This window comes from Alosa alosa, chromosome 16 (genome assembly GCF_017589495.1).
Source record: "Alosa alosa isolate M-15738 ecotype Scorff River chromosome 16, AALO_Geno_1.1, whole genome shotgun sequence".
In the NCBI taxonomy this organism is placed as follows: Eukaryota; Metazoa; Chordata; class Actinopteri; order Clupeiformes; family Clupeidae; genus Alosa; species Alosa alosa.
Window position 1 is genome coordinate 2,808,443 of NC_063204.1, and position 12,022 is coordinate 2,820,464.

General features: G+C 42.0%; 3 protein-coding genes across 6 annotated transcripts; all 3 read right to left on the minus strand.

Annotated features, from left to right (window-relative positions):
* Window positions 1-101: 101 nt before the first annotated feature.
* LOC125309522 (lipocalin-like) lies at window positions 102-1,815 on the minus strand. Its single transcript, XM_048266504.1, has 6 exons — window positions 1,651-1,815; window positions 1,368-1,507; window positions 1,101-1,180; window positions 674-787; window positions 466-567; window positions 102-344 (listed from the first exon to the last, which is right to left on the minus strand). Exons 1-6 carry the CDS (start codon window positions 1,744-1,746, stop codon window positions 325-327), a joined length of 552 nt encoding a protein of 183 aa, XP_048122461.1. The 5' UTR covers window positions 1,747-1,815; the 3' UTR covers window positions 102-324.
* A 440-nt stretch (window positions 1,816-2,255) lies between these two features.
* On the minus strand, window positions 2,256-8,753 carry c8g (complement component 8, gamma polypeptide). 2 transcript variants are annotated; one of them, XM_048265654.1, is made up of 7 exons: window positions 8,408-8,753; window positions 8,161-8,306; window positions 7,049-7,119; window positions 6,338-6,400; window positions 6,112-6,213; window positions 5,730-5,765; window positions 2,256-2,843 (listed from the first exon to the last, which is right to left on the minus strand). In XM_048265654.1, exons 1-7 carry the CDS (start codon window positions 8,561-8,563, stop codon window positions 2,836-2,838), a joined length of 582 nt encoding a protein of 193 aa, XP_048121611.1. In that variant the 5' UTR covers window positions 8,564-8,753; the 3' UTR covers window positions 2,256-2,835. The 2 variants fall into 2 exon arrangements, with proteins under 2 accessions (XP_048121611.1, XP_048121610.1); XM_048265653.1 differs by having other exon boundaries at window positions 6,338-6,445; window positions 8,408-8,750.
* Window positions 8,754-9,018: 265 nt separating this feature from the next.
* Window positions 9,019-11,969, minus strand: msrb2 (methionine sulfoxide reductase B2). Of its 3 annotated transcripts, XM_048265996.1 has the most exons (6): window positions 11,853-11,969; window positions 11,516-11,756; window positions 10,316-10,413; window positions 9,958-10,034; window positions 9,562-9,709; window positions 9,019-9,316 (listed from the first exon to the last, which is right to left on the minus strand). In XM_048265996.1, exons 2-6 carry the CDS (start codon window positions 11,628-11,630, stop codon window positions 9,212-9,214), a joined length of 543 nt encoding a protein of 180 aa, XP_048121953.1. In that variant the 5' UTR covers window positions 11,631-11,756; window positions 11,853-11,969; the 3' UTR covers window positions 9,019-9,211. The 3 variants fall into 3 exon arrangements, with proteins under 3 accessions (XP_048121953.1, XP_048121955.1, XP_048121954.1); XM_048265998.1 differs by lacking the exon at window positions 11,516-11,756 and having other exon boundaries at window positions 11,853-11,965; XM_048265997.1 differs by lacking the exon at window positions 11,853-11,969 and having other exon boundaries at window positions 11,516-11,763.
* Window positions 11,970-12,022: the final 53 nt, after the last annotated feature.

Consider the following 12,022-nt stretch of genomic DNA (forward strand, 5'->3'; position numbering starts at 1 on the left):
CCCTACGTATCATATTTTACACACTGTGCTATGCTCTACATGTGTAGGAGCCTCACCACCTATACATTACAAGAGCCAGAAGAACACAGCAGCACACCTTGTGTTTCTCACTTATTTTAATATCACCAAAAATATTTAAAAATGTACATACAAAACAAGCTGTAAAAAAAAAAAAAAAAAAAAAAAAAAAAGAATACATTGTATGAAACAAGTGAGGGAAGTTACATATCACAGTGCGGAATGCATTTGCAAAGGTTATAGAGTAGAGCAGGGGGAATGCATAGAGGAGTCGCCACAGGTGTGTGTGTGGATCGCAGGCTGGATTTATTCAGCGGCACACTCACCTTCAGAAAACAAAGCAAGAACAAGTTTTTTTTTTTATTAGACTGAAAAACGCCAGCAGAACTAGTTGCTTGTTCACTACTAGATGTATTGTTGTAGGTGTGTGGTTGTTCCCATGCTTACCATTAGGGGGCAGAATGGCAACGTTCTCGGGGGCAATTCCAGTTTCCAGGCTGAACTGTTTGAACTTCTCCAGAAGCTCAGGGCTCAGGTCAGCACTGCGTCCTGCATCGGAAGCAATAAATAAACGGTCACAAAGCCATGCCAGCTGCGATCTCTTATCTGGACGTTCTAGTTAGTGTCTTTATAGTATCATGAGTTGAGCCCATACCGTAAAGCTTGTTCAGGACCTCAGAAACGCCATCTTTGGTTTTGACCGTGTAGACGAGGGCAAACTCGTCGTATTTGGCATCCACCACACGCATGTCATTGTCATTGTTCCAGCCTGTGAAGAATCCCCCAGAATATGGCACACTGAGTGGCATGCAGTGTACAAAGCCGCCCGCTCACTAGGATCTGATCAGTCATACAAATAGTCAGAGGTGTAAAAGTCCAGCCATGTTTTGGTTACACCTGTGCGCGTAACACAGGTGGTTTCACTATCTACCTGGCTTAAGAGTTGTGCAAATTAGAATCAGCTGATTAAGTGAATGGTTGGAACAAAAAATGTGGCAGGACTTTTACTTTCTGAAGCCAGACTTTTACACCTGTGCAAACAACACATTTCAGGCACATCACACATCGAGTTGAAGACTTACGCTGGCTGCGGAAAGTGAAACGTCCAGGAGTCTCGGTCTTCTTGGCCAGGTGGGTCATCCTCCAGCAGGACCCATCCGAGCTGAAGAGAGAAGAAACTGGTCATGAGACTCCTTAAAACAATGACAGTACTTTTAGTCTGTGTTGCAGTGCAGTGTTTGGAGACTTGTAGTGGGACAAAAAAATAAAATAAACAAATAACTGATACAAATAGGTATTCATAAAAAAATATGCAAAGGATAATTCATACTAAGTTCTAATCAACTTACTTCAGGTTGGCATAGGTGAGGTCCAGATCACCTCCTGCAGTAGGAGTGAGAATGGCATTGCCCATCTTCATGCTGGCTTTGTGGTTGACAAACCACTGAGCATTTGTGGCGAAGCCAACCATGTACCACTTTCCTGCCATCTACAGAAAGGTGCAGAGAGCAGCTGTTAAGCAAAGCCAAATCATGTTCAGATCCACACACATCTGTAGAAACATTTCCAGTCCTCATCCCATAGCTGAAAAGCATTGGGGCATTTCACATTTTGAACAATGCTTCAGCTCACCTGCTGTAGGTCGAAGTGAGCCATGGGCATGACCTCGGCGAAGGTGAAGGCGGAGCACAGGAGGACTCCTAGCAACTGGAGAACGGCCATCGTCATGGTAGCGCTGGAGAGGCTTCCTCTGGGGACGAGTGAACCAGGCTGGTGTGGGAGATGTGAGACTGCACTCGTCTCCGACTCCTGTTTTATGCACCAAAGAAAGCCGGCCCCCAAACCCCCCGGACTCCCCTGCCCTGCCCTGCCCCCCCTCCCCCTTCCTGGGTCTGTCTCCAGCGTTCAGTCCCACCCTGCCCTGGAGCTCTGTCATGCAAATTGCAGCCGTTACACAACCTGCACATGTGGGCTCTGGACTCGCTTGTGGCTACAGGGTATCAATAGGGTATGAATTACCCCCACTCCCACCCCCACCCACTGCATGCCTGCAGGGAACAGAACCTAGTGCTTTCTGGGGGCTGATAGAGCAATTTGATGAATAAGCAACAGGTTTGCATAAGGGCTTTTAGTTTCCTTTGTCAAATAACATGCACGTTTTAGAAGCATGTGCTTCTCTAACATCGAACAAAATCATTGCAGTGCTCAGAAAATGAATACAGGCTGGATGAGAACTCTTAACATTTAGGGGTGTTTATTTCTACATTTTTAATGTATTTAATACAGATGTTATGGTTATGGTTATAGTATTTAACAGACACGTTGTCCAAAGTGACTTACAGAATATGAACACTACAATAGTTAAATAACAAATGTGTTTTTCATTAGTTGTGTAACCTTTTTTTTTTTTTTTTTGAAGGTACAGGCCGAGTCTTGTTGAAGGAGAGTTATATCACAGAGTGAAAATGGCCGGAGACGTTTTTTCCTCCCAGGAGAGGTGAAATGGGGCCACTTAGCCTAATCTCCACCTGGTTTCATATGCAGCCTTTATCATATCATTCATATACAGCCCAACTTTTAGTGTTAATATCTCAATTATTGGTTCAAAATTTACTGGGATGAAAAATGGGCTTTGTTAATATCTTTGAATTTCTTCTTAAATATAAAGACAGTCACAGAAACAATTTTGCAAACAACTCAACTAAAATTGCATTGGGACTACGAAGATCCGTGGTTGTGAACAAATGTGATTTCACTGTTGCTCCCAAACCGGCTACTCCAGGAATGTCGTTCAGGACAGAGACGGACAATGATCCATTACATGACTGAAAGAGAGCGACAGAGAACACGGTTTCCATTACATGAGTAACTGTATATAAATAAGCGTGAAATTATTCCAGGATCTAACCTTTTGCCAATTAGGCTATTATGTCATATTGGTCCAGGCTTCTTAAGTAAAAGTTATGCAACAATGACAACATGTGCCTGTGAAAACAACGTGATGTTTTCGGGAAGAAGTATGCGGCTGGATTGGCCTCTTGGCTTTCTCCAAAATGTGGTGCTGCACCAATCTCCTTCCTGTGATTCGCTGAGCTAAAGAAGCAACTAGAAACCCCGCGCTGTATTTTGCCACTAGACTAGTGGCTATACCTGTGACAACATGCTTGCGTGCGTAAACGTAATCAAAATCGATACATCCATAGCCTAAATGTAAACAGCTCAGCTTGTTACAGTAACACTGTTTCATCAGGTCATGTGGCAAGGCGCAAAGCGATGGAAACGAATGCAGTGTGTAGGCTATTGCACACAACGGTGCCAACTTGTGGTTTTCCTTTGTTAAAATAAAATATCTCATTGACCAGCATAAATGAGCAAAGTTGAATTCATCTGAAATTCAGGTTGCAAAACGATGAATAAATAAATCTACTTTTATAAAAACGGCAATTCACAGTTGTTAGATCTGTTACATCCATATTCATATTGCCCTCTTGTTTTATGAAGTAATTTTCATTTTTTGCAATAAAAAAAATACTCCAGAAAACACCTTCTTTAATTTATTAACAAAATTAATCAGATTGTGCCCAAAGCTCGTGACCGTGAACCCCTTCAGATACGATAATTATTGTTGTAGGCAAAAAAGAATAAATAAAAATAAACACAAATAAACAACAATTTGTAATGCAGCAATTTGAAACGTTACTCATTCAACACATAGCTCATTTTGCAATGCAGATATTCAAAATAATGGACACAAACAAAAACATCATCGGCTATTTATATTTTCATAATTTAAAGTGGTTGCTTAAACAAAAACTTGCACGCAAACATGTGAACCCCTTTCAGTTTAAAGCCTGTTGCATCTCCAGCATTCACCAGCTGCCTCTCAGTCTCTCGTATAGGCCTATCTTACTTTGGGCCTCTCAGTCTCTCGTATAGGCCTATCTTACTTTGGGCCTCTCAGTCTCTCGTATAGGCCTATCTTACTTTGGGCATTTTATCACAGGCATTCCCAGAACCACATTGTGATCTGAACTAACTTACTTGGCCAGATTTCAGTATGTGAGTCTTGTTTTTACCAGTCTAGGGTTTTTACCAGCCATTCCTTGGTTAGTGTTCAAAAGGAGGCTCGTGAGACAGCCACCCCAACTTTTCCTAAACCTTTCCTCAACTTTTCCTCAACCTTTCACTACAGTCTACTATAGTTTCACACCTCCATCAGTCTACAGGTCTCACACCTCCAACACCTCACCTTCTTTTTACAGTGAGTGTTGTCAGAGTGCTCTGGTTGTTTTCTTGTTGTATGACCCATTGTCGGTCCAGCTTCAAAGGACTGCTGATGTTCCATTCATGCATATCTTTATAGGCCACAGTTCACAGTTCCCTTAATTGGGCTGGGGTCATCCATGCCCAGAAGAGAAAAGGCAGGCCCATATTCTCATTATTATACTTCACTGAGCGAATTCTGTTTTTGTTCAAATTTGGACTCACCTGTCTTATGTCTTGTGGAGAGGGTTTGTCCAGGTGCCCCAAAGTGGAAATGGGCAGCATGGATATTTCTTAGAGCTTAAGAACAGATAATCTTCCTATAGCAAGCCTCCCATCACTGGTGCAGCTATTTAATGTTCTTTACATTGTTAAAGTGTGCAGTGAAAAGTCTGCAAGATGCTATGATTGGACCGGCTTTTATCTGGTTTATTAAGTGTCTTGGGGATATTTAGAGGGATGTCCATCTGGAGGCAGGGCGAACCCTCACTTATCCTTTTTTGGGACTGGATGACCCCCATAACTCCTGAGAAATTCATGAATGGACCACTATATATATAGTATATACAGTGGCCTAATAGTTTGAAACTGTGCTTACAATGGGTCATGTAACCCCCTCCCCACACACACACAGGTACGCCCCCCTCCTCTACACACCTACCCTCCCATACACACACAATATACCTTTTCAATTACTACTTTTAATTTATTCTTTAAAGTTGAGCTGGCTCTTGAGCACAAGAATTTCATTACTTATCATTCTTTTATGAGTTATAATTATTTTATGAGTACATGGCAATAAACTTGAATCTTGAATCTTGTAACAAGGAAATGACCCAAAAGGGGCTGTGGTAGTGTAGTGGTTAAGGAGCTGGGCTAGCGTGCAGTAGCCTGAAAGTTGTTGGTTCAATTCCCGGCTTCCACCGTTGTTCCCTTGAGCAAGGCACTTAACCCCAAGTTGCTCTGGGGACAATGTGATCCCTTGTAATATGACATATGTAAGTCACTTTGGTCAAGAAGTGTCTGCTAAATGTAATGTAAAAACATCCCAACAACACATTCTGCCCATGTAACATTCCAGACCTATATTTGGTTCTGCAGGAGAAGAAGACTATAGATAGAGATAGATATCTAGATAGATAGATACTTTATTGATCCCTAAGGGGAAAGATCATGTTTGATTGAAGTCATTGTAAGAGCTGCCGCAGGTTATTGACTGAGGGGCTTCCCATATTTGCACATGTTGGTCTGAGTTTTTTTTTTTTTTTAAACCAACTTTAAGCGATGAAAGTGAATAGATCATATTTTTTGTTTGTGTCCGTAATTTGGAACGTCTGCGTTATATTTATGGGCAATAAGGTTTTTCTAAAAGATAATATAATGATCATCTGATGAGTTCACGACCTGCAAGTGGCGCAGTACATGAGCATCAGATCTCCTGCACTCACCAAGCACATAGTCCTCATCAGCGGTCTCACAGAAGCCTGAAAGCACAAGTTATTATTGTGAATATATGAAACATAATGCATCAGGGTGAAACTTTGAGTTGAAAATTGGGAGATTGAGCCCTCTGTGCTCCTTTACAGTTTGAATAATCATGATGATATGGGGGGGGGGCATGATGATATGGTTATTAGGGGTAGGCATGATGATATGGTTATTAGGGGAGGGGGGGGGCATGATGATATGGTTATTGGGGTAGGCATGATGATATGGTTATTAGGGGTGGCCATTTTCTTTATTATTGATCAAATATGTATCATATTTTAGACATATGAGAAATATGTTAAATTAGTCCACACATTAATTGCAGGCAGCTGCGAGACTTACTGTAGCCTGGGAACTGGAAGACATAGTCCAACCCAAGGCTCTGTTTGGCTGCAAGCTCTTCAAATTTATCTGCAGTAGAGTCGGGCACTTTTGGGGACCGACCTGGGTGATAAATACAAACTTAAGATTTCCATCAGTTCCCCCAGTTTCACCATGCAGTAGCGTCACTACAATGACTCCCATGTGTAGTGTGTGAGAAGTGGTTTTAAAGGTACCAGGTACCTACCATATAATTTCATGGAGATCTTTCCTTGCCTTTGATAGTACAATATGGCATAGGAGCTGTGGTCTGTTTCAGCAATCACAATATCAATGTTTTTCTTAGGATTCTTGTCTATGAAACATAACAAGTAAAGGCATTATACTTTTATTTAAAAATTATTTGACTGAATTGTTTGCAGACGCTTTGAATGGACTAACATTTCTTAAGTGGCCAACAGGTTGTTTACTAACTTGATAGGGTATAGGGTGTGATTGTATTTGTGGGCAATACTAACTTGAGAGGGCATGGGGTGTGATTGTATTTGTGGGCAATACTAACTTAAGAGGGCATGGGGTGTGATTGTATTTGTGGGCAATACTAACTTAAGAGGGCATGGGGTGTGATTGTATTTGTGGGCAATACTAACTTAAGAGGGCATGGGGTGTGATTGTATTTGTGGGCAATACTAACTTAAGAGGGCATGGGGTGTGATTGTATTTGTGGGCAATACTAACTTAAGAGGGCATGGGGTGTGATTGTATTTGTGGGCAATACTAACTTAAGAGGGCATGGGGTGTGATTGTATTTGTGGGCAATACTAACTTAAGAGGGCATGGGGTGTGATTGTATTTGTGGGCAATACTAACTTGAGACGGCATGGGGTGTGATTGTATTTGTGGGCAATACTAACTTGAGAGGGCATGGGGTGTGATTGTATTTGTGGGCAATACTAACTTGAGAGCAAAAGTCTTCCTTTGGATTTAGTGGTTTGGTACTCTTGCCTGATCTCCCAACACTGCTGGTTACTAAAAATGAAAATAAAAAATGGATGAGGACATATTCCTTTCCCTTCTTGCCAGCATTTGTTGAAATAGATGATTAAAAAATAACAAATAGACTACTGCTGACATCCATGTTGAAGTACAGTTTGTTTTGTGAACATTAGAAAATTAGGAGCTATTTAAGGCTACATCAATCACACACACATTAAGTGTTGAATAACAAGTGCCACTTCTGTGGTAAATACAACCAACTATCCACAAGCCCTTGTTGACATGTTTATGTCAAGTTAAGTAAGCTGAATTTCGGTTGTTGCTGCCGCGCAAGACCACAAACTATGTGTGTCACGTCGGTAAACACATCTCCTCAAGCCCAAGCAGGAACTCTGCACTCCACTCTTTAACCATCAGGATGGGACTGCATGTTTTTCAGAGACCTTTTAGGTCTATGAAACTGCATGTTTATTTCGCACAGGATAAACAACAGATGGGCTGGTCGGCAACTTGTTTTCATTTCAAATGTGCAGAGGCTGTGTCATTGCATTTAGGACACAAAAACCATGCCTACTGGCCTCTGTCTAAAATACTTGGTTTCATTTATCTTCTCCACATTGATTTAAAACATAAAACCGACATGTGCGCTTGTGTTCTGCATGCACAAACCTCCCTCAACTGGCAGGGAATTATTCAAGGAAGGTAAAGGTAAACTCCTGCCTTGCTTTGTATGACAATTACATCTTCATTTCAAAATCAATACATTTACATTGGGAAGATACTTGTATTCCGGCTGCTTTTAAGGTAGATTAAAGTCCTACCACTGGAGAGTAAGGAGAACCCACCTTGTAGATAGATAGATAGATATTTTATTGATCCCCAAGGGGATCATGTATGAGTGCAACAATTCCCAGTTTCAAATCAACATGTGACAGCATTGCGCCATACTAAATCAGTGTAATGTTCATTAACGTTTCACTTTTACATGTTGTGTTTTAATACTGTTTTTAGAGAAATCACACTTCACAGTTTTACCCAACAAGGCCCCCCCTGGTGGTGAACTCATATACTCACAGTTTCCTGAAGGTGCTCACCAACATGGGAGCATCGAAGGTGGTGGGTGGTGTCAGGGATATGGTGGTGCTCTCCACCTTAAAACCGTTCTCTAGGAGGAAGGGGCATTTGGAGGCAGCGCTAATCAAGTACCATTTCCCCGCCACCTGGGGAACAGAGATGATCTGAGCGCTACAGAGCAGCTTCAAACACAGCAGAGGGAATGTGCAACAGCACACAGATGGTTGATGCCAAAGCATAACTGTACCTGGTCCAGGTCGAGGTTGGGTGCTACGGTGATCTTGTCAATGGTGTTCTCCGTCTGGTTGCGCTCAGTTCTCCTGCCTTGGGTTCTGGAGGCCCCAAGTGTGTTCGGTTCTCCAAGTACTGTAAGCATGGCTATACAAATCCATACGTGCTGCATCCTGCCTACTTCACTCTAGAACAATACTTACAATCTGATGTCACCTGATTCTTTTTCTTAGATAATTAATTCATTAATTATTCTGAAGAAATAACCTTGCTGGACTTTATGTTGATCTCACAGTGTGCATGTCCATATGCCTGCTTCCACTGGCCTGCTTTAGAAAACACACGTCTGTTTTTTCACTGTCATCGACATGTCAGCAGGGTTTTCCCGTGTTGACACAGATTGGACAGCTGACCCATAGTCTAAGTTTATTATTAACCCTGTTTTAGTGAGACAAGATCATTCTTCTTACTGGGGCACTCTGGGCCCCAACATGCATAAGAACAAAGAATAGAACTGTTACTCTTGTGTAGAACAATTACTCTTTCATTTTTTTTTCTAAAGAAAATTCCAAACATGAAAACCATTTTAAAGTAACTAGAGACAGAGAGAGGTCAGTACACAGGAAGTGATAAAACATGGCATTTATTGACTTGAAACAAACAGCATTTTGAAACCGATTCCTTGAAAGAAGCAGTCACCCAAAAGCAAATTCTTTTCACACGCATAATCATAACGACATACGACTGAGGGTTAAAAAAAAAGACAAAAAAAAAAAAAGAATCTTTTTGGAGCTTTGTTTGTACTGGTCATGGGGAGGCGTTACTTTGCCCTGGGTTTAAAGTTTAGAGCCACACTGTTGATACAGAATCTTTCGCCGGTTGGGTCTGGTCCGTCCTCAAACACATGACCGAGGTGGGCATCACACTGACCAAGCAGAACAACTCGTTATCAGTCAGACGTTTGCACACAGGCATTTACAAAGCAGTTTATTACTGTACTGTATATCTACGAAGGGTAAGGGCAGACTACACTCTAGCATAACTCACACGTTAATGCCACTCTTGTTTGATTGACATGTAATACTCCTCTTGTTTGATTGTCCAGTTTGACTACACATTAGAGGAGTGTGGTAGATTGACTAATAGCCTTGAGAAGAGTCAGCCACTTACGTGTTTGCAGATGATCTCTGTTCCAGTGTTGCCAAGTGAGTTGTCAGGGCGACGTATGATGCTGGCATGACTTTCATCTCGCTCCCATGTCCCGTGGGCCTGGTAGAAAGATGGCCAGCCAGTTCCCGAATCGTATTTTGTTTCTGAGCTGCAACAATGAAACATGGAGTATGAAATTAGTTAATCCCTTCACTAGCAAACACACACACATTATACTGTATATTTCAGATTCACTTTTATTTATTTGCCGCATTTCTGTATGCACAGAGTGCAACCCAAAGCGCTCAATTAAAGCAGCAAAAGTCAATAAGTCAACATTGACATGAGCATTCTGGTTGGTAAGCGTTCCTTCTCAGTCAGTCAGGTGAGTTGTGACAGGGGGTTCGACTGGTTTACCTGAAGAGGGGGGAATCGCAGCAAACACAGTGATACATCCCAGCTTCACTATGGTGGACGTAGATGCCAGTGAAAGGCTGTGGAACCACACACACACACACACAGATACACACACACAGGGATTTCTACTCATTTGTCTGAAGTTTGAAATTGTAACCTGTAATGTCAGCTTTTTGTCTCATGAAAAAAACAATGCCTATCTGAACCTTAAAGCATGGTCTACCCGAAGCTATTTGCTCCAACTGACAACTTACATAATCACATTGTGATTCTGCACCATCATGTTCAAACCAGAGATATTGCCCTAACCTGCCTTTGCTATGTGTTGTGCTATGTGTCGTGATGCGCACCCACTCACCACCTCTGTGCCTTTCTCCCGGGTGACCACATATTGCTCTGGGGTCAGCTTCTTCTGCCAATCAGTGGCCTCTTCATAACGGGTCAAAGACAGCAAGCCTTGGCAAGTGCAAAGGTAACATTAAACTCAACACACATTCCTAAGTGACATGGTAGTGGTGGTCTGAGGTTACTCAGTTCACCACATACAGTAGGCTACATGGTTGATGGCTTTAAGGAGAATTCTCAGGTGCCTGGCCAGACTACACACTTGGGACAACTCATATCATTCATTCACATATGGCAGATGAACAAGTTTAAAGTCTCGAAATCTTATTCCTGAAAAAATGAACATTAGAGATGTCAGTGCATTTCCTTTTGTAAGAAAGAAAAGCAATGGATAGATGATATCGGTTAGGTTGCTCCAACTTATCGCCTACAATAAAAGGGAGTCTGTAGGACTACATTTTTCCAGCGACCTATGAACTTCCCCTTAGTTGTTTCAGTCATGGCTTTTAACATTTCTTGTTGGTGTTTAATTAGATTTTTTAGTGAGAACATTAAAATGTCTGAAATATTACTGTAATTAGGCTATAAGCTACTAAATGTTTTTTGTGTGTGTAAGTGGATATTGTTGCTGTGTAATAATATGTGCACATATTATTAAACTCTTTAGTCTTTTATACATCTGGTCCAATGCTGGCTTTGCACAATATAGGCTACGCCTAAAGACACTGGCGCTATAATATCAATTTCACATTTTCCCTCATTAATCATAATGCACTTTCTGAAAAGAATATTCGTAATGCATGAACTATTCTTTGAGGTGGTCTAGACATGTTCACAAGACTCCATGTCCGAACGGGCGTTTTGTCCTGGGAAGTCTGGATGAGATCTGTCGCGATTAGGGCTTTATGCTGCCCAAATTTGTCAGTCAGCCGCCTCCGGCAAAAGACGCAAGCAAGCTGAACCATCATGTTCAGCCCCAATATATGGAAAAGTTCAACTGTCCTCCCACCACATGACAAATATGTTCATTAACCGCTGGGAATAGGCAATTTTCTACAACGATAGGCTGCACACTTCGACAGGCGCAGATAAATCCATGCACCTGCTGCCACAATCAAAGCTAGAAAGTAGCCGACTAAATGTTAGTTTAATGCAGATAATCTTGCTGTAAAGAAGAGCAAACGTTATATGACCATTGCAGAGCAAAACCTACCCGAACATGTGTGAATAGGACGAACTGCAGCGCCCCGTCTTGCTAATACTACTTTTGTAGAGGAGGTAGCTCCTTTAGTGACAATGCTCGTAAAACGAAGGAAAAGACGTGACATGGTGTCCTGTGTAGTCCACAAAGTTAGCTGAAGACACGGTCGCGCTGTTGCATTTAACGACGTTTAATTGCTCGGAGGTACTTCGACCTGGGGGACAGTGCGCGTTCCCCTCCCTCCCTCGCAACCCTGTGAAAGAGACTGGTCAAACCTGCATCTGGGTTTGTGATATGGGTCATAGCGCACTCTTGATAATAGTAACTCACTTTGCACCAGTGTAAATACCTTGTTTAAATGCTTGCATTTAGGTTACAGGGCGATGTAGTTATCCACAACAGAACCGACCCATCCTCTTAGGTCTCCACTCAGAACCTATAGTTATCCAGCAACGGATGTAGTCTACTGTTCCCACAACCACATACACACTATAGCCAGAGAGAGAGAGAGAGAGAGAG

Excerpts from the sequence above, each read along its gene's own strand:
- LOC125309522 (XM_048266504.1), bottom strand. The coding sequence starts at position 1,746 with ATGACGATGGCCGTTCTCCAGTTGCTAGGAGTCCTCCTGTGCTCCGCC. Across the intron at positions 1,181-1,367 it reads CTCACCTATGCCAACCTGAA|CTCGGATGGGTCCTGCTGGA; the intron begins GTAAGTTGATTA and ends TTCTCTCTTCAG. Across the intron at positions 345-465 it reads TGCCATTCTGCCCCCTAATG|GTGAGTGTGCCGCTGAATAA; the intron begins GTAAGCATGGGA and ends TGTTTTCTGAAG.
- msrb2 (XM_048265996.1), bottom strand. The coding sequence starts at position 11,630 with ATGTCACGTCTTTTCCTTCGTTTTACGAGCATTGTCACTAAAGGAGCT. Across the intron at positions 10,035-10,315 it reads GGGAGAAAGGCACAGAGGTG|CCTTTCACTGGCATCTACGT; the intron begins GTGAGTGGGTGC and ends GTGGTTCCACAG. Across the intron at positions 9,710-9,957 it reads TGCGATTCCCCCCTCTTCAG|CTCAGAAACAAAATACGATT; the intron begins GTAAACCAGTCG and ends TCATTGTTGCAG.
- c8g (XM_048265653.1), bottom strand. The coding sequence starts at position 8,563 with ATGCAGCACGTATGGATTTGTATAGCCATGCTTACAGTACTTGGAGAA. Across the intron at positions 6,214-6,337 it reads GATCTCCATGAAATTATATG|GTCGGTCCCCAAAAGTGCCC; the intron begins GTAGGTACCTGG and ends TTTATCACCCAG. Across the intron at positions 5,766-6,111 it reads CTTCCAGTTCCCAGGCTACA|GCTTCTGTGAGACCGCTGAT; the intron begins GTAAGTCTCGCA and ends TTGTGCTTTCAG.